The following is a 22,344-nucleotide window of genomic DNA, read 5'->3' on the forward strand; positions in this document are numbered from 1 at the left end:
AAATATCGAAAAGTTAGGTCAGTTGTCAATAAATTTAACATTTCAAATTTGAATGAATTACTATGAAGAGATTAATTGAAAATTGATGAGTTTACCGTTAACGAAATTGAATGAAACTCAAAATGTCAATCTCTTCGCTTTCTAAATAAATTCGCAACGTTACACTTTATCATTTTAGTTTTACGTAACGATAAATCCTCTTAACGATCGGTATTTATTATTTAATAGTTACAGAGTAATGAACCGAGACGTAAATCAACATCGTCGATTACGTTTTTTAATAGGTACTCGAAAAAACTTTAATATAACGTAAGTATTTAAGTTAACGTGCGCCTTATTATCATCTTGTGGAAATATTGACTCAAAGCATATACACTTTCAAGACACTCGAAATTTTTCGAGTGCTTTGGCTTATCTCGAGACTGCAAGACATTCCAATTCGTCATTCTTGATTCTTGCAGTGAGGTTTCTCTATTTAGTGTTCGTTTCTGGCGCCGGAACCGTATATTTCGAACGCTGACCGGGAACGGAGAAATCCACGTGATTCATTCTCTTTATTCTACATAAAAACAAAAATAAATATATACCTAAAAGCTTCTCTGTATTTTGAAACACACTCAGTTGAGTTCGAGCTCTTCGCGAAATGAGGAATAAAATCCTTTGTTTTGTGTGTTTAAATCGACAGGATTCCATTAATGTTTGTTTAACGAAAGCTATTTATAGATATAATTACGATTATCGTGAGTATATAATATATAAATTTTAATTTATTCGTTTATTGGAAATTGTGTTTCACTTTCTTGATTTACTTTCATTTTTTCTTTTACTTTTCAAATTGTTTGCAAGATTATGATTAATGTATGTTAATCTAGCTTTTATGATAGATAACGCGAATAGTTTATTTTAGATATTGGTTGTTGTTTGTACACGAGGAGATGTGTTAATAAAAAACGAGGTTGATTAAATATTAATATAAATAAAAATAAAAAAAAATTAGGTTGGTAATATTGACACATTAAAAGTTAACCTCAAATAAATTAATGATAAATGACAGTTCTAAGTTGTGATTTAAAATGAAACAATTTTGATTGATTTCTTAAAATTCCTTATCTGAAATTGAGTAATCTTTGTATTATAATCACGTACTACATTGTACGATTTCCTCTCGAGATGTGGAGGACGTTCGGAATTTGAAAACGTAGGAGGAATACATCGTTTCAACGAGAACGACACTGAAGAAGACGTCCTCTTTTAACGAGACAACTTTATTTTAATTATAAATAAGACGTGGTGGAAATCATCGTCGAATCGCGGGTTTACATGCCAATTAAAGTTTTTTAAGTTAATAGTGAAATCTTTAAAATTTATTTAAAATAAATCAACAGCGCCATCTCTGGTTGGTAAATCAAACTATAATAGTGTCAAATTTTTGAGTTAATATAGTTTTAAATCGCAATTTAATGTTAATTATCAAATGTTATTGATATTAAAAGTATCATTTTAATGGTTAAGTACTTATTTGTGGTCATGTTGAAGATAGTATTGATGTTAATGTCAAATTTGACGTTTTAACCTGTCATTCGTCGATTTTGCATAGCATTTTAATTTAGGTAATTGACATTTAATTAATTTTTAACAATTCATATAAATGAATGATGAAATCAAACTTAATTACAGCCAGAGTCATTAAGGAGCACACGAGATCTCGTACTGGACAAGGAGATGGAGATCTGCTACGTTTAGTTCAGCGGATCTCCAAAGAGGCCAACAACAATGCCCCCAAAATGGGGGCTAACGTGAGCAGGCACTCCGCTAAAGGACTGTCCGGCAGAAGAACCCAGTCTAGCGGTAGCATTTGCAACGGAAAGGGAAGTAGTACTAGGCATGGTGACGCGAAGATCTGCGGAAGCTTGCCTAGTTATTTAGACGACGGGGGAATCAATAATAATCAAAGAGATTGTGAAAAATTAGAAGACGTAAGTTTTTTTAACCACTCCTTTAGAATTACCTTTTACTGTGCACATTATAGTTTTATCAGCGTATAAAGATCTTGAGAGCACGACCTTAAAACCTTTAAATATCAAATGTATTAGTCACAGTATAGATTTCGAAACGTTATTTTTTTTATCAATTAGGAAAGAATACCGCCTTTAGGAGACGGTGCCCCATTACATTGGAAATTTTCGGACAACCAAACAGCCCTGTGCGATCAAGGTTATGGCTCGGAAAGGAGCCCAGAAGAAGAATATCCACCACCTCTACCGGAACATGATAATCAGTGTCACCATCACTTGGAGTTACACTCGTGTTATCCTTTTATAACGCCAGGTTTGTATTAATGTTTCGTGACCTAAATTTGCAAACCAGAATGGTCTCGAGGGTTGAAAACTAATGGACGCCGTCTGTGTGCGGTTTGTTATGGTACCTATGGGGATAAGAGTTAGAACTTTGTACGATTTTGAAATATGGTTCTTAAATTAAAACTAAAACATTAAATGGGTGTGCAACTAAATAAATATTAATTCTGGGTCACCTGTATATATAACGGAAAGTTTGAACAGGTTGTGCTACTACAGAACACACTCACAGTAGAACCGGCGGCAACAAAAATCAATATCGTCCTCCACCCACACCACCACAATCTCCCTGTAGAATTGTTTACATCTCCAGTTTACCGTTTTATCAATAAAACGATAATTTGGTACTTACACAACTTAGATGGTCCCTTATTTAAGTTTAAATTAATTAATTGCAACTACAAATTACACTCTATTTTTTAATTCGGAGGAGTGTACATCATGAAAGAATATATATATATGATAACTAACTTCAGGTTTAAAATGTCAACCTCAATTTTGACATATTTGTAATCACCGTGAAAAATCCTTTAAAATGAGCCCAAACATGATATGTTTAATCCCAATATTACTCGAGATATAAGCAACTTCCGGTTTGAAATGTCAATGTCATTTTGATATATTCTTAATTTTATGAAATGTCTTAAAATTTGTCACAAATACAAAAATATAATAAAAATATTCAAAAATGTAGGTTGGTATTAATATTTAAAATTAAATTGCTATATTCATTGTTGCTAACTTCGGGTTTAATGTTTTTTATTCTAACTTTTTTTTTTTGAGATAAATGCGTCATGTTTGGACTCATTTTAAAGGTTATTTTATAAAGATTACGAATATAATGATAAAGTTAAAGTTGACATTAACACCTGAAAGTTTTTTGTTAGCCGTGCGTCGAAACTCTTTCAAAAAACATCAAAATTATTTTTAGGCCCACGGCTAAATACGAATACTCCTAGGTTTAGTGTTAGTTCTGGTTTTTGTGCAATAAAAATATACAACATAGTAATATCTTATTCTAAAATTTGCTAAAAATGAAATAAGATATGCCAGAAGGATTTTTCTTGCAATATTTGCATTTTAAACGTGATGAGGAATCTGCTGCAACTTAATTTAAACTGATCGATGATTTTGCTGAACCTGAAATTTGCAAAAATTCGTGGAAAATTAGTATTTTAATGAAATAAGAAACGGCAGATGGATTTTTTGCAACATTTGCTGCTTTAGACATAGCGAGAAGTTTGCTACAGTTCAAATTAACTTGCTTAAAGATTTTGCTCAACCCAAAATTTACTAAAAATCATGGAAAACTAGGTTTGTAATGAAATAAGAAATGCCTGAAGGATTTTTCTTGCAATATTTCCATTTAAAACATGAAAAGGAATCCGATGCAGCTCAATTTAAACTGATCAATGATTTTGTTGAACCCGAAATTTGCAAAAACTCGTGGAAAATTAGTATTGTAATGAAATGAGAAGCGGCAGAAGTATTTTTTGCAACATTTGCTGCTTTAGACATGGTGAGAAGTTTGCTGCAATTTAAATTAAGTTGATTAAAGATTTTGCTCAACCCAAAATTTGCTAAAAATCGTGGAAAACTAGGTTTGCAATGAAATAAGAACTGCCAGAATGATTTTTCTTGCAATATTTGTATTTTAAACATAATGAGGAATCAACTGCATCTCAATTTAAACCGATCAATGACTTTGCTGAACCTAAAATTTGCAAAAACTCGTGGAAAATTAGTATTGTAATGAAATAAGAAACGGCAGATATATTTTTTGCAACATTTGTTGTATTAGACATGGTGAGAAGTTTGCTGCAGTTCAAATTAAATTGATTAAAGATTTTGCTCAAACTAAAATTTGCTAAAAATCATGGAAAACTAGGTTTGTAATGAAATAAGAAATGCCAGAAGGATTTTTCTTGCAATATTTGCATTTTAAACATTTAAACATTTGATCAATGATTTTGCTGAAACTGAAATTTGCAAAAATTAGTATTGTAATGAAATAAGAAATGGCAGAAGTATTTTTTGCAACATTTGCTGCTTTAGACATGGTGAGAAGGTTGCTGCAGTTCAAATTAAATTGATTAAAGATTTTGCTCAACCCAAAATTTGATAAAAATCATGGAAAACTAGGTTTGGAATGAAATAAGAAATGCCAGAAGGATTTTTCTTGCAATATTTGCATTTTAAACATGATGAGAAATCTATTGCATCTCAATTTAAACTGATCAATGATTATGTTGATCCTGAAATTTGCAAAAACTCGTGGAAAATTAGTATTGTAATGAAATGAGAAGCGGCAGAAGTATTTTTTGCAACATTTGCTGCTTTAAACATGGAGAGAAATTGGCTGCAGTTTAAATTAAATTGATTAAAGATTTTGCTCAACCCAAAATTTGCTAAAAATCATGGAAAACTAGATTTGCATTGAAATAAGAACTGCCAGAATGATTTTTCTTGCAATATTTGTATTTTAAACATGATGAGGAATCTACTGCATTTCAATTTAAACTGATCAATGATTTTGTTGAACCTGAAATTTGCAAAAATTAGTATTGTAATGAAATAAGAAATAGCAGAAGTATGTTTTGCAACATCTGCTGCTTTAGACATGTTGAGAAGTTTGCTGCAATTCGAATTAGGTTGATTAAAGATTTTGCTCAACCCAAAATTTGCTAAAAATCGTGGAAGACTAGGTTTGCAATGAAATAAGAAATGCCAAAAGAATTTTTTTGCAATATTTCTATTTTAAACATGATGAGGAATCTGCTGCAGCTCAATTTAAACTGATCAATGACTTTGCTGAACCTGAAATTTGCAAAAACTCGTGGAAAATTAGTATTGTAATGAAATAAGAAACGGCAGAAGTATTTTTTGCAACATTTGCTGCTTTAGACATAGTGAGAAGTTTACTGCAGTTCAAATTAAATTGATTAAAGATTTTGCTCAACCCAAAATTTGCTAAAAATCATGGAAAACTAGGTTTGCAATGAAATAGGAAATGCCAGAAGGATTTTTTTTGCAATATTTGCATTTTATACATGATGAAGAATCTGCTGCAGCTCAATTTAAACTCATCAATGACTTTGCTGGACCTGAAATTTGCAAAAAGTCGTGGAAAATTAGTATTGTAATGAAATGAGAAGTGGCAGAAGTATTTTTTGCAACATTTGCTGTGTTAGACATAGCGAGAAATTTGCTGCAGTTCAAATTAACTTGCTTAAAGATTTTGCTCATCACAAAATTTGCTAAAAATCATGGAAAAGTAGGTTTGCAATGAAATAAGAAATGCCAGAAGCATTTTTTTGGATATATTTGCATTTTAAACATGATGAGGAATCTGCTAGTGTTAGTTCTAGTTTTACTTCCATAAAAAATATCCAACACGGTAATATCTTATACTAACTAGCGCTACCTACCACTGCCACTAGAACTAACACTAGACCGAGAACTAGAAACATTCGGGTTTAGCCGCACGTCTTTCAAGACGGCTAAACCCGAATGATTCTAGTTCTAGGTCTTGTGTTAGTTCTAGTGCTAGTGTAAAATTAGACCTGGACCTAGAAAGTTTCTAGATCTAGGTTCTAGAAAGATCTGGAATGTTAGTTCTAGTTTTAGTTCAATAAAAATATGCAACATAGTATACAGGGTGTTTCGGTGACTCGGGGAACAAATTTAACCACATTATTGAATTCGGAGTCGTAACATTTTTCCATTTACTACGAAAACGGTGGTTTTTATCAATATTCTCTAAGAGTAATAAAAGTTTCTAAACTAAACTTACTATTAGAAACTGCAAAATAAATGTAGTGTTGTGATTGAATAAAAAAGTTCTGAGCCAACTCAAAAATTGCAGAATGATTTTACGTGATATTAATTTACAAAAATGTGTTAAAATTTCGTAACTTTGCAATTTGAGGACCTTTACTAATTTTTTTTACATGAACCATCATTTCCACTCTAGTATATGTGGTTAAATTTGTACCCCGAGTCATCGAAACACCCTGTATACATTGAAATTGTTTTTAAAACGAGAACTGACCGATTGTATTTTAAGTAGGACACCGCTTAGAGAATGTTCTTGCAACGTTAGGAATTTGCAATTAACGTTCAGGAAGTAGCCGCAAACGAGAACCCAACTAAACAGAATGCTATACAACTGTTAATGGTACAATATCTGTTAATTAACCATAATTAACACTTGCATTGTTGACCAATTTAGGTATTTAACAATACGCAATTAATTTAGTTGCAAAAAAAAACATAATTTTATCAAACCAAAAACGTTTTCCTAAATATTAATTAAAGGGTTGGCCATCTGCTCCGCGCAGAAAGAAATTGGGGCCAATTTAAAATGTGGGTTTCCACACCCTCAAACAAAAAACAGAAATTTAGGTTAATCGCCTCTCACCATCCCAATTTTATTTTTTGCGTCCTTCATCTCCCGTTCTATTCCGGTTTTCAGAAAGCACTTTCACGGTGTCGCTGTCAAAAGGATCTCGAGGTTTGGGGTTGAGCGTGACCGGAGGCGTGGACAGCGGGGGTTCTTGGCCGGGGTTAATACGTGTCAAGAGGTTATTTCCTCATCAGCCAGCATCTTCAAGCGAAATGCTCAACGTTGGTGATTTGATTTTAGAAGTTAATGGAATTACACTTACTGGACTTACTAATTATGTAAGAAAATTCGAAATTAATTAAAACAAAATTAATTAATTTTTGTTTTTAGGAAGCTTTAGAAGTTTTAAGGACAGCTCCGAATCAAGTCGAATTAAAAATGTGTCGGCCACCTCCCGATGTTTTAAGTTGCGTTAGTCCAATTTCGGAAGTTCCTCCACCTCCTCCAAGAAGAGAACCACCGACGAGTTTAAATTTAGCTTCGTGTTCTGATGATGAGCATTGCCATGGGGTTAGTTATCTAAAAAATTTGATAAAAAATTAATTAAAAATAAATTAAAAATCATTTTTTTCGTAGGAATTTGAAATAACGATGCGAAAAATGCAAGGATCTTTAGGATTCACGTTAAGAAAAGAAGATGATAGTGCTTTAGGGCATTACATAAGAGCTTTAGTTCGAGAACCGGCTTTAACTGATGGAAGAATTCGAGCCGGCGATAAAATAATTGCTGTAAGTATTTCGATAAAAAACTTTTCGATAATCTTAGAGTTTAGAGCAAAATAAAATTTACTTGAAAGAGGAACTTGGGAAGTTAATCTTTGGAGGTATCAAGTTCTGGAACTTATTTCCAACTCGGGTTTTCAATTGAACCGCGTTATGCATCACTTGACTAAGCGACAATTAAACAATGTTGAGAAAAATGGGATTTTCGTTTTCATCTCTCTAAAAATATGACGTTTCACAAATACTAGACTCAAAATGATGTTTCGTGTAAAATTGCAATGCGAAATGACCAAAAAAACACGTTAAAAATAAAAGGAAAGTGCTGAAAAGTGACTAACACTAGATTAAGTTCAGTTATAAAACATCTATTATATGATAACTAACTTCAGGTTTAAAATATCAACCTCAAATTTGACATATTTGTAATCTTCATTAAAAATCCTTTAAAATGAGTACAAACACGACATATTTATCTTCAATATTAATGAAGTTATGGTCAACTTCCGGTTAAGAATGTCAACCTCAATTTTGACATATTTGTAATCGTCGTGAAAAATCCTTTAAAATGAGCCCAAACATGATACGTTTATTTCCAATATCACTCGAGATATAAGCAACTTCCGGTTTGAAATGTCAATGTCAATTTGACGTATTCTTAATTTTTATAAAATGTCTTAATATTTGTCACAAAAACAAAAATATAATAAAAAAAATTCTGAAATTAAGGTTGGTATTAATATTTAAAAATTAAATTGCTATCTTCATTGTTGCTAACTTCGGGTTTAATGTTTTTTATTCTCACTTTTTTGTTTTTTGAGATAAGTGCGTCATGTTTGGACTCATTTTAAAGGTTATTTTTTTAAGATTACGAATATAATAATAAAATTAAACTTGAGTTCAACGCCTGAAAGTTTTTTCTTAGCTGTGTAAAATGTCAACCTCAATTTTGACATATTTGTCATCTTCATTAAAAAACCTTTAAAACGAGTACAAACACGACATATTTAATATTAATGAAGTTATGGTCAACTTCCGGTTAAGAATGTCAACCTCAATTTTGACATATTTGTAATCGTCGTGAAAAATCCTTTAAAATGAGCCCAAACATGATACGTTTAATTCTAATATAACTCGAGATATAAGCAACTTCCGGTTTGAAATGTCAATGTCATTTTGACATATTCTTAATTTTTATAAAATGTGTAATATTTGTCACAAAAAAAATAATAAAAAAAAATTAAAAATTAAGGTAGGTATTAATATTTAAAAATTAAATTTCTATCTTATTTGTTGCTAACTTCGGGTTTAATGTTTTTTATTCTAATTTTTTTGTTTTTTGAGATAAGTGCGTCACGTTTGGACTCATTTTAAAGGTTTTTTAATGAAGATGACAAATATGTCAAAATTGACGTTGACGTTTCAAACCGGAAGTGATTGTATCTCCATTAATATTAAAGTTAAACATGTCGAGTTTGGACTCATTTTAAAGGATTTTTTATGAAGTTGACAAATATGTCAAAATTAAAAATTGAAAGTTAGAACTTTTTGGTTTTTTGAGATAAATGCGTCAAAATTAAAGTTGACGAAATCGAGTTATTGTGATTTTTCTTTACTATATTTCGAAACTAATTGTTTCTTCTACAGGCAAAAAACTGTGAACAAACGTACCAAAATTAACACTCAAACTATCAATGGCTTACATAAAAAGGAAGAAACTTACGGGTTAGTTGATAAGAGGCATGATTGCGGAACATTTCAACGGTCCACCAGAAAACATAGCATCATTAAAACCCAAAAAGGGTGACTCGAAATAATAAATTTAAACTAGAACATTTAAAATACAAACTAAAATAACTGACGTTACAAAGTAAAAATCTTACGATAACTCAACATGGCGAATAAACCAGTTCTTAAACAATTAGTTTCGAAATATAGCAAAGAAAAATTTAGTTCTCTTTTTTTTTCTTATACCGATCGCTACACCCAATAACCTTATCATATTCGTAATCTTCATTAAAAATCCTTTAAAATGAGTACAAACACGACATGTTTATCTTCAATATTAATGCGGTTATGGTCAACTTCCGGTTAAGAATGTCAACCTCAATTTTGACATATTTGTAATCGTCGTGAAGAATCCTTTAAAATGAGCCCAAACATGATACGTTTAATTCCAATATTACTCGAGATATAAGCAACTTCCGGTTTGAAATGTCAATGTATATAAAATGTCTTAATATTTGTCACAAAAATAAAAATATAATAAAAAAAAATTAAAAATTAAGGTTGGTATTAATATTTAAAAACTAAATTGCTATCTTCATTGTTGCTAACTTCGGGTTTAATGTTTTATATTCTAACTTTTTTGTTTTTTGAGATAAGTGCGTCATGTTTGGATTCGTTTTAAAGGTTATTTTATAAATATTACGAATATAATAATAAAATTAAAGTTGACATTGACACCTGGGAGTTTTTTCTTAACCGTGTAAAATGTCAACCTCAATTTAGACATATTTGTAATGTTCATTAAAAATCCTTTAAAACGAGTACAAACACGACATGTTTATCTTCAATATTACTGAAGTTATGGTCAACTTCCGGTTAAGAATGTCAACCTCAATTTTGACATATTTGTAATCGTCGTGAAGAATCCTTTAAAATGAGCCCAAACATGATAGGTTTAATTCCAATATCACTCGAGATATAAGCAACTTCCGGTTTGCAATGTCAATGTCATTTTGACGTATTCTTAATTTTTATAAAATGTCTTAATATTTGTCACAAAAATAAAAATATAATAAAAAAAAATCAAAAATTAAGGTTGGTATTAATATTTGCTATGTTCATTGTTGCCAACTTCGGATTTAATGTTTTTTATTCTAACTTTTTTGTTATTTGAGATAAGTGCGTCATGTTTGGACTCATTTTAAAGGTTTTTTAATGAAGATGACAAATATGTCAAAATTGACGTTGACGTTTCAAACCGGAAGTGATTGTATCTCCATTAATATTAAAGTTAAACATGTCGAGTTTGGACTCATTTTAAAGGATTTTTTATGAATATTACGAATATAATCATAAAATTACAGTTGACATTGACAACTGAAAGAAGAGTCGAGGATATTTCTAATGGCTCTTCTTTGTATACTAAATATTCCGTAGGAGAAAATTCAAAAACACGTCTTTACCAAAAGGCTGTGGAGCTTAAACGAGAATTCAGGCAAGTCATTTACTTCATTGACTCTAAGAAGTGATCTTTCCCCGAAATTGAAGAAGAGACGAAAACATAACCTAACTTTTATCTATCACTTTAAAATTTATTTTTTAGAAAAAAACTTATTAATAAACGATTTTTTTAAGATAATAATATAAAATGAATCTTTATGAATTTTTGAAAATTGCTTTTCTTCTAAATATTTGCTCGCTCCATCTAGCGACAACTATCTATATTAAGTCAGTTTTGACATTTCAACCTTACGATTACATTTCTTGCTACAATTATTAAATTTTGCGAAGAAATAAGTTTATTTGAGCCAAAATCAAAATACCATAATATCATTTAAGTTAATGATTTTATTTTTTTAAATAACGAAAGTTTAAACGTCAATGTGACATAAATGAACTGTCACCAATTATCACCAACTTCACAATAATATGTCAATTTACTACTTTGACAGGTTATGTTTAAAATTTATTTTTTATTTTAATAATATTATGTATTAACACAATTTTTTATAAATCCTTCTTTTTTTAGAACGTACTAAACTAGCACTAGAACTAACACAAGACCTAGAACTAGAATCATTCCGATTTAGTCGTATTGAGGGAAAAATTTCTTCGATTTCTTCTCTTCTAAATAATTGCTGTCCCCATCTAGCGGCAACCATCTATATTAAGTCAGTTTTGACATTTAAATCCTTTGATTACATTACTTGCTAAAATTATTAAATTTTACAAAAAAATAAGTTTAATTGAGCCAAAATTCCCATCAAAATACGTTTTTGGACTCGCAAACCATTTATTTACAGTGATTAAGGACTCTAAGAAGTGATCTTTCCCCGAAATTGAAGAAGAAACGAAAACATAACCTAACTTTTATCTGTCAGTTTAAAATTTTTGAGGATTTAATTTATTTTTTAGAAAAAAACTTATTAATAAACGATTTTTTTAAGATAATAAGGAAAAATGAATCTTCATTCACGTAAAGATTTCAAACTTTTATAATTAATCTCAAAAAACGATAAAATGTCGCTTAGTCAAGTGATGTATCCAATTCAAATCGGAAATGACTAATCAAGTTTCTCTTTACTCGTTTCTTTACAAAACTTACACAAAAAAAAATCTTTTTAAATAGGTAAACGAAGTAGAGATATCATCAATGACTCACGAAGAAGCGGTGCAATTCCTTCGGCAATCCGGTGAATTAGTAAAATTAAGATTATACCGAGATCTAGCTCAAACTCCCGTAGCAACTTTATCCCCGACCGAAACTACTCCAAGAACATCATTTTCGAAAAAAACCCAACTCCGCCAAGAAGCCGTTGATATGTTAAACGACATCGCTGTAAGGAAACTAATCCCGGGTAATAACCAACAAGAACAACAATATCGAAGATCTTTATCACCAAGCACATCACCAAGACAACGTTTACGAAGACGCGAACCTTGCCCATCGGATGCTTCGAATAATTCCGATTCATCCTCAAGACATTTAATAATCGACGAAGTTTTTCATGAGGGGTTACTAAAAAAATGTTCGTTACCTTTAGACGAAGATTCTTTTAACTCCTTATTCCTCGAAGACGATGACAGCGATAAACAACCATCAAGACCGAGTTCTTTAGATCTCTACAACCCAAATCAAACTCCCGTCGCTTCTAGAAAACCAAAATTTAATTTCTCATTAGCTCATAATGCTTACGAATTGAATAATTTGGATGCGGAAATTTTAGACGCACCTAATTTGAATTATAATATCGGCGAAGAAGGTACTTCGACGGAAGTTGAATGCGGGGATAGTTTCCCGCAGGAACCCGCTTCAATGCCCCATATTCCAGCTAGCGACAATCCAGGATTTAGTTACAAAAATCCGGCTTATCAATCCGCTCATCCGCCGTGTGGAACTGAAAATTTTGAAAATAATACGGGAATTAATGCAGGGAAATGTGTTAATAAAGGAAACGATGATGGTAATACAAATATGAAGAAGTGGAAAGGTGTTGTTTTTACGGCCGATGAAGAAAGAGAACGACAAAAAGTGCTGAAAAAAGAAGGTTATAGGAAAGGCGAGAATGATTATGAGGTAAAATTATTTTTTTTAGATTGTATTTTTTTAAGTCCCTAGATTACAATAATCTAGGGATTTTAGTTTTTGTAACAACGCCATCTTTTGAGTGACACCAAAATCTCGCGAAAATGACAGCGAAATCATAACATAACCTAATTTTTTTTATTAATTAATTTTTATTTTGAAAAAATTAACCTGTCTAAATTAAAATCATCAATCTAATTTGACGCTTATTGAAAGTCAACTTAACATTTTAAAAAAATATTTTCTCCGTAACGGTTAGGATTTAAACAATGAAACTTTTTGAGGTTATAGAGGAACGTTTGAGGTTGGGTTGTACAAATTTTTAAATTTTCACGGCGAATAATTCATGATATATAATCGTTTAAAAATCACCGTGCTAATTTGACGTTTATTGAAAGTTAGGTTAAGATAAATAATAATTGTTTTCTTCGAAACGCTTACGATTGAAGCAAAGAAACTTTTTGAGGTTATAAAGGAACGTTAAAGGTTGATTTGTACCCAATTTTAAGTTTTCATAGTGAACAATTTCATTAAATACAATATTTTAAAAATCGCCTATTTAGTTTGACGTTCGTTAGAAGTGAGGTTAAGGAAAAAAAAAATTTTTCTCCAAAACGGTTAGGGTTTAAACCAAGGTCTATAGAACATAAGGTTACCCAATACCGATTCTCCTCCTCTGAGAGGCAAGGTGGGTCATTGACGTAGCTGGTTCTATGAACAACACAACGCCCTTGTTTATAGATATATCTATAAACAAGGACAACACGATGCGAGGTTTAAATATTTTATATAGACTGTACCACAGTATAGGCACGTTGGCACGTATCTATCTTTTATTCTGACTGTATCGAACCAGTGACGTCAATTTGCGGGGTAATAATCGATACTACAGAGGCATAGGGAATGAGGTAACCTTATGTTCTATAAAGCTTGGTTTAAACAATGAAATTTTTTGAGGTTATAGAGGAACGTTTGAGGTTGGGTTGTACAAATTTTTAAATTTTTACGGCGAATAATTCATGATATATAATCGTTTAAAAATCACCCAGGTAATTTGACGTTTATTGAAAGTTAGGTTAAGATAAATAAAAATTTTTTCTTCGAAACGCTTACGATTGAAGCAAAGAAACTTTTTGAGGTTATAAAGGAACGTTAAAGGTTGATTTGTACCAAATTTTAAGTTTTCATAGTGAACAATTCATTAAATACAATATTTTAAAAATCGCCTATTTAGTTTGACGTTTGTTAGAAGTGAGGTTAAGGAAAAAAAATAATTTTTTCCAAAACGGTTAGGGTTTAAACAATGAAATTTTTTGAGGTTGGGTTGTACAAATTTTTAAATTTTTACGGCGAATAATTCATGATATATAATCGTTTAAAAATTACCCAGGTAATTTGACGTTTATTGAAAGTTAGGTTAAGATAAATAAAAATTGTTTTCTTCGAAACGCTTACGATTGAAGCAAAGAAACTTTTTCAGGTTATAAAGGAACGTTAAAGGTTGATTTGTACCAAAATTTAAGTTTTCATAGTGAACAATTCATTAAATACAATATTTTAAAAATCGCCTATTTAGTTTGACGTTTGTTAGAAGTGAGGTTAAGGAAAAAAAATAATTTTTTCCAAAACGGTTAGGATTTAAACCAGTGGTTCCCAAAGTGGTTCCTACGGACCCCTTGGGGTCCCTGTAAGTTCTCAGGTGGTCCGTAGCAAAATAAAATTAATTCGGGGGTCCATAGGTAGCGTTGGGGGGTCCGCAAAAAATAGGAACAGTAGTCAGTTGTTGTAGTATATGTAAGTCTGTGAAGTGTATTAACAACTAAATTTGTAAGATACTATAGCGTATGTTTGGAAACTGATACAAAAGATGAAACTATATTTAAGGAATTAAAAATTTTTTGAAACAAAAGCTATTCCTTTGTGTAATATCATCTGCGCTGCTACTGATGGTCCTCCGGCAATGGTAGGACGCCATCGAGGTTTCCTGGCATATTTAAAACAAGCATTACCGAATGTATTAACATTACTTACATTGTGTCATTCATCGACAACATTTAGTAGCAAAAAATCTTACATCGCTCACTGAATTATGTGATTACAGCAGTTAATAAAATCAAAAAGAATGCCTTAAATGAGAGATTATTTGCTCAACTTTGCCTGGAGAATGATGAAGGTTACAATCGTTTGCTACTTAACACAGAAGTACGTTGGTTGTCTAGAAGTGCACGTTTGAATAGATTTTACTCACTTTTTGATTAAGTTTTAGAATTCTTTGAAACTGAAGACAATGATCTGCGACTTAATTTATTTCATTCAAGAAATGATATGTTTGCCAAATTTAACGAAATCAATTTGAAGCTGCAAGGCGATCAGTTGAATTTAATAAAAACAAAAAGTGTAATATCTGCATTCGTAAAAAAACTCTATAAAGAAAAGTTGGGAAGAGGAGAATTCTCTTAATTTCCAAAACTTTTTTAGCTACAAAATCGTGATGTTGATTTGCTTTGTATATTGTCAGCACTTCACTTAGATTTCAAAAAAAGATTTGAAGACATTCTTCATTTGGTTATTCCCGATTGGGTGTTGGACCCTTTTACATACAAATCAACTAGCTCTGTGTTTCATTCATTAGCAACTTATCGAGCTAAGTACAAACGAAGAATTAAAACCAATGTTTGTTGACGGACATGAAAAATGTTGGTTACAAAAACAGATATCAACTTTATATCCCGAAGTATAGGACACTGCGGAAAAGTTTTTAATAGCTTTTTCGTCTTCATAGTTAATGGAACGTAGATTTAGTGCGGTTATGAACCTGATTACGAAAAAAAGAAACCGACTTGATGTTAGTGCTCGTGGTGACTTGCGGTTATTGCTTACAAATATAGAGCCAAACATAAACAATTTGATCACAACTCATCAGGCTCAGCCATCACATTAAAAAATGTTTTCTTTAAAACAGGAACATGTTTTTTTTAATGTTGTTTTAAATATCAAAATATTTGTTGTATTTATTTATTTTACGTCACAAGTCAGTGACAGGTCATCAATTTTCTAGCCAGCTCACTTTTTACGACCACTGCATTCCGGTAAAAACAGTTTTAGTAGCACGGCACTGACTAGGGGGTCTACAATCACGTTTTGGCTCAAAAAGGGGTGCGTAGCCATAATAAGTTTGGGAACCACTGATTTAAACAATGAAACTTTTTGAGGTTATAGAGGAATGTTTGAGGTTGGGTTGTACAAATTTTTAAGTTTTTGCGACGAATAATTCATGATATACAGGGTCGCTGATATCTATGGAAACAATTCAAAGACAAATTAAATATACTGACTCAGTCAAAAAGTTATGACGAATGAAAGTTACGTTTTCTTTAATGGAACACCTGTATATTATTCCATATTTCAGTGCATCTTGAAATTCTAATCAAAATTAATGTAGCACATCATAGACCTAAACTTAATCGTTTTCCAGATATCGAGCTTTTAAAAATTTACGAATTTATCTAATTAGTGACGTAATTTATCTTCGGGCGCAAATTATTCAAACTATTTTTGACATATAACACATGTCACTGCGTTGCTATGGAGATGAGATCAATCACAGCTATTTTCTCCATCGTGTTTAACAGTAAAAGTATCTGCTTGTGCTAGCTAATCTTTGTACTCTGGTTTATTACACCATTAAAATCTGTAAAATATTTCACTTTTTTAGGATGTGATGAGATTTTACTAAAAAAAAAAGAGTACTACTATTATTTAAGACTACCGATATAAATACAGGAAAAAAACTTATCTTTGGAGTTATTTGCCCACTTCACTGTATTTTTCCTTGACAATGCAACTTTTTATACATTTCATCAAAATTAAGGTTGCACTTCATGTCACCTATACTCTACTTAATCAAATTTAAAAAAACTCCGCGCCATCTATTTTGACTTATTCTAACTAAACTACTGTTTTTATGTATTTTTTACATTAATCTCAAATACAACATTCAACCCGGAGAGTTTTGAGCCTGGATATTTGCATTAAAAACCGGAGTTGAAACCGGAGAGGTGGCAACCGTAATTAGTAGTAAAAAGTATCAAAGTATCGGGTTTAGCCGTGTAGCTACCTACCACTGTCACTAGAACTAACGTTAGACTTAAAACTAGAAACACTCAGGTTTAGTCATCTTAAGAGACGCACGGCTCAATCTAACGCTAAATGCATTTAGCAGTTCTAGTGCAAAACTAGAACTAACCCTAGAACTAGAAACATTCGGGTTTAGCCGCACGTCTCAAAAGACGGCTAAACCCGAATGATTCTAGTTCTAGGTCTTGTGTTAGTTTTAATGATAGTACCAGTGCAAAACTAGAACTAACACTAGAACTAGAGAAACTATCGGGTTTAGTCGTGCGTCTGAAGACAAAAGATAGTTTTTCCAACAAAAAAAATCATATTTTTCACAAAATAATGTTAAGTCAAAATGAAGATGTTGGCTAGACCAGAATATTATTACTTATTATCTCCGCAAAACATTGAGGAAAATGTTGAGAGATTTAGGTAACTGATTCCAGAAAGTTCAGAATCAGTTCTAAGTATTTAGACAACGTTGAGGTTGGACTTTATTCTATTGTCATACCTACAATAGGTTCTGAAATATCTGATGTTATTCAAAGCAGCGCTTTGAAACTTTCCAAACCTATTCCATTTACATTATTACATCTTTTGGCCAATACTAAAATTTATCAGACTCAGTTTTGAGTGTTCACACAAAAGTATGCAAGTTGGCAGGAAAAGATGCAGTACATTTTACGATGTGGTAACTGTTTCCAGAAAGTTCAGAATTAATTCTAAGTGCTTAGACAACGTTGAGGTTGGTGTTATTGAAAGTTGCGTTTTGAAACAAATTTAGCTTATAATTGGCTCGGCTTTCTTTTCAGTGAATATTTTCAAACTCCAAACCCATTTCATTTGTATTATTACATCTTTTCGCAAACACCAAAACTTATCAGAATTAGTTATAAGCGTTTAGAATCTCTTTCCAAAAAAAGTCTGTTGTTGTAGTTCAATGATATTATAAGAATAAATAAAAGAAATTAATCGATCGTAGTTGATTTAATTGATAAAATAGCCAGTAGTATTGTAGTCGCCAAGCACTTAGTAGTGTTTTGGCAGCAGTATATAGTCTTCTGAAAGCATTAAATAGTCTTTGCCAACAATATCTAGCTTTCTCCAAGCAATTAGTAGTCTTTCCAACAATATCTATCATTCTGAAAGTAATTAATAGTCTTTTGAAAACAGTATCTTGTCTTTCCAAGCAGATAATAGTTTCTCCCAGCAGTATTTAGTCTTCTCCAAGCATGTTGTAATATTTTCTAGTAGTATATAGCGCTCTGAATGCAGTAAGCACTATCTAGTCTTCTCTAAAGCATTAAATAGTCTTTGCCAACAATATCTAGCTTTCTCCAAGCAATTAGTAGTCTTTCCAACAATATTTAGCATTCTGAAAGTAATTAATAGTCTTTTGAAAACAGTATCTTGTCTTTCCAAGCAGATAATAGTTTCTCCCAGCAGTATTTAGTCTTCTCCAAGCATGTTGTAATCTTTTCTAGTAGTATATAGCGCTCTGAATGCAGTAAGCACTATCTAGTCTTCTCTAAGCAGATTGTAATCTTTTCCACCAGTATCTAGCATTTTGGAAACAATAGGTATCTTTTCTGGAGACCATATGTCTTCTTTCCAAGTAGTTATTAGTCTTTTCCAGTAGTATTTAGCATTCTGGCAGCATTAGGTAGCTTTTTGAGAAGCATATCTCTTCTTTCCAAGCAGTTATTAGTCTTTTCTGAACAATTATTAAAGTCTTTGAAAGCAATAAGTGGTCTTGGAAGCAGTATTCCGCCTGTCCAAGTAGGTCAAAACCTTTAACAGCAGTGTTTAGCGTTCTGGAAGCAATTGGTATTATTTTGAAAACAGTATCTAGTCTTTTCCAAGTAAGTAGTGGTCTTTTTCTGCAGTATCTAGCACTTTCCAAGCAGTTTTTAGTCTTTTACTGGCAGTATTTAATCTTCTGATAGCAATAATTAATCTTTTTCCAACAGTATCTATATATTGTCAATTTTTTTTTTAATTGTAACAGCTGACATGAGTAATTTCTCGTTGATTAAAAAAAAATTGTCGATTTTTAAGCGACTTGATGATTCTTGAATTATACCTTTATTAATTTCTTTTAATTGCAGATACTTGCCATTGAATTAAATCGAGGTTGGAATAGTCGATTAGGTTTTAGTTTACAAGGAGCGGCTGGTGTAACATATGTAAGTGCAGTTCATGCTGATAGTGTGGCCGCTAGAGATGGGAGAATTAAACCAGGAGATCGACTGATTAAAGTAAGTCATTTTAAATAAAATCAAAAATTAATAAAAAAAATCATTTAATGATTTATATGTAGGTAAACGATGAAAGTGTCGAAAACATGACGACGTCCGAAATAATAGATTTGTTACGAATAGTTCGTGGCCCTGTTTGTATAATCGTATCCAGGGCGAAAAATAAAGAAGACTGTATTTCACGAAAAACGAATTGAAAACAACTAAAGATTTGAAGCAAAAAATGTTAAGAAACACGTTTTTGAAAGGAATTTCTTAGTTTTAGTTAATTTTTTGAATTGAACTGAATCAGCTTCCAGAAAAACAAAACGACAACCAACTCGATTATTCCTAATTCCTCCGTAAAAAAACAAACATAGAGGCATAGATTTTAGTGTAAAGAAACACTTACTTGTGATAGATGTAGTGTTATTAATTTCTTGGTAAAAAATATTCCATTTTTTTGAATGATATCAAAAATTTTTTCTTTTTAAACATTTGAAACTTAAGGTCTAAAATATACATAAACTATTAGAGCTTAGGGATTATCGAGGTCAAAAAAAAATCTGCAAGTAAATACTTATTAGGTTTTCGAAAACTATTAACAAAATAAAATTAAAAAAAAAAAGTAATTAGATAGATTCTTAGCATGCGAAAGATTTACGACTCAATTATTAATATTAAAAAAAAAACCAACAAGGATTTAAAGATTTAAGCGAACGTAAGATTCTAAAGTTTTTTGCCTCGTAATAGTGATGTGTTATTTTTGGTAATCAAAACGATAAATCAAAAAAAAAAAAATGTAATAATAAAAAGTGCAACAAGATACGATGACAATTAATTATTAATTAAAAAAAAAACGAAACGTGAAGATGAATCCCCTAAATAAAATGAGATATCAATTTTCATTTCTCCACATCTACGTTTCTATGTTGTATTTTTTGTTTCTTTGTTCCTTTTTATATTGAATTTCTATTTGTACATTTCCTGTTTTAATTTATACATAAAATATTAATTATATATATATGGATATATTTAAAAAACCAAAGATTTAAAAATAAAAATATACTGTTGATACCCATTTATTATTGTTTTATTCATTTTCTCCTCAAAATAAATCAATAATAGCGTAATGTCTATATACCAGGAATGTTGGGCAAGGTTTACTTTGGTTACTAAAGTCAATAATCTCTGATAAAAGATACCTGTTTGATATTTTAAGTAAATATTAAAAGCGTGGTGTATTACTTACCTCTTAGCTCAAGCTGATTACTCCATGTCTTACGCAAGGCTGCTACAAGCAAGGGCGCGATGTTGATAAACAACATAGCGTGTCTCATTCCATAACTAGTCCACAATAGGCGAAGTATCTCTGCAGCCCACAGTCTAATCCTATGATTGGCCATCGAAAATAATATACTAATTGCTGGCTCTGGCCCCACAAACGCTTTAGCGCTGCCTTCTCCTGTTATCTCATCTGCCGTTTCATTGCCAACAACCCCAAAGTGACCTGGGACCCAGATTACAAAAACTCTGTTATCACAACTCAGTGTGTTTAAAGTTCTTTTACAGTCATTAACTCGAGCCGACTTATTGTCAACAAATAGAGGGTGTTTTTTTAAGTCAGATAGAACTTACGAAAGGGTTAACTGTGATACTGCACTCACTTTTTGATATTTATGAAAAGTATACTCTGGCAAGTCATCATGAACCGATTGATGCTTGAACAACGCTACCAAATTATCCAGATTTACTTTAAAAATCAGTCATCAATTGTATGTCGTGATTTGTATGGTGCACATAATCGTCCATCTGAGCAAGCCATTCGTCGAACTGTGGATAGATTTCATACCACATACTCTCTAAATGATGCGATAACATCAACACGTCGAAAAAATGTGCGTGCTGAAGAGAATATCGCCGCTGTAAACGAAAATGTGAAAACCAGCAACAATTGATACCTTGGAGACCAACATTGTTCGTGTTATTCGTGACATACGGCCAGCAATGCTCGAAAAAGTGGCTCAAAATTGGACTTCCAGAATGCACTTCGTCAAGAACAGCCACGTTTTTAAATGTTAAATGCCATATATTAATACAGTACGTACCCAGGCTGTAAGCTTGCAGTATACCCCATATCTTATATGCAAATCTTCTGTGCAAAATTGCCTGGAAACGAATTAAAATAAAAAAATAATCATATTTTAGGTTAGATTTAAACGTCAATTTGAAATTAATAAGAATCTCCATGGTACCGCCATCTTGGTTAACATCATCATTGGCACCACAACCCCTAGTGGGTCTTGGCCTGTTCTAGAATCAGCTTCCACTTTCTTTTATTTCGTACCTTGGACTTCCAGTTTCTAACTCCTAGCATTTTTAGACTTTCTTCCACCTAGTCCTTATATCTGCTTCTAGAAATGCCTCTCTTACGGATTCCAAAGACTATTTGGCGGAACATTTGCTTTGTCATCCATCCTTTCTAGATGGCCGAGCCACCCATCGATTTTGATGGATTGCACAATATTCGGTTCTTTATAGAGCCGGTACAACTCAAAATTGTAACGCTTTCTCCATATTTCCTTTTCCTAAACATCCCTGTATATATGGAGCTGTTGCTGTTTATTTGTCCGAAACATTTTTTTCCATCTCTTTTCATTCTTGGAGTTTTATCCAGTTTTTATGTCAAAAACGTTAATTTTAGAAATATTTGCTTTTTAACTAGTTTCGGTTGGTATGACTGATCAGTGTGGTATAATTGTTTATTGCCATCTCTTTTCATTCTCGAACTTTTATCCGATTTTTATGCCAAAAACGGCAATTTCCAAAATATTCAGTTTCTAACCAAATAAAATTGGTATAATTGATCAATGTGTTACCATAACTTATGGAATATGTTTTTGAGGTTAATAACGAACATTTTTTGTCCGAAACATTTTCTTCCATCTCTCTTCATTCTCAGACTTTTACCCGATTTTTATGCTAAAAACGCCAATTTCAGAGACATATACTTTCTAACCAAATAAAATTGGTATAACTGATCAATATGATACAAATGTTTATAAAATATGTCTTTGAGATTAATAACGAACATTTTTTGTCGGAAACATTTCTTTCCATCCTTTATCATTCTCAGACTTTTATCCGATTTTTATGCCAAAAACGTCAATTTCAGCAATATTTATTTTCTAACCA

The 22,344-nt window shown here is 31.6% G+C and overlaps 1 protein-coding gene across 4 annotated transcripts in view; it reads left to right on the forward strand.

The window, feature by feature from the left end:
- The window catches only part of LOC111416995 (tyrosine-protein phosphatase non-receptor type 13-like), a 48,773-nt gene extending 28,543 nt beyond the window's left edge, over positions 1-20,230 (forward strand). For 2 of the 4 annotated variants that reach the window (XM_071195465.1, XM_071195467.1), the window contains exons 2-9: positions 1,678-1,976; positions 2,136-2,328; positions 6,832-7,040; positions 7,093-7,272; positions 7,339-7,491; positions 11,840-12,787; positions 19,021-19,170; positions 19,233-20,230. In XM_071195465.1, coding sequence (XP_071051566.1) covers positions 1,678-1,976; positions 2,136-2,328; positions 6,832-7,040; positions 7,093-7,272; positions 7,339-7,491; positions 11,840-12,787; positions 19,021-19,170; positions 19,233-19,367 — 2,267 coding nt within the window. In that variant the 3' untranslated portion in view covers positions 19,368-20,230. Of the gene's footprint in view, positions 1-480; positions 741-1,514; positions 1,611-1,677; positions 1,977-2,135; positions 2,329-6,831; positions 7,041-7,092; positions 7,273-7,338; positions 7,492-11,839; positions 12,788-19,020; positions 19,171-19,232 lie in introns of those variants that run through there. The other 2 variants (XM_071195466.1, XM_071195468.1) reach the window with 2 other exon arrangements.
- The last annotated feature ends 2,114 nt before the right edge of the window (positions 20,231-22,344 follow it).

Source organism: Onthophagus taurus, chromosome 3 (genome assembly GCF_036711975.1).
Source record: "Onthophagus taurus isolate NC chromosome 3, IU_Otau_3.0, whole genome shotgun sequence".
Lineage (NCBI taxonomy): Eukaryota > Metazoa > Arthropoda > Insecta > Coleoptera > Scarabaeidae > Onthophagus > Onthophagus taurus.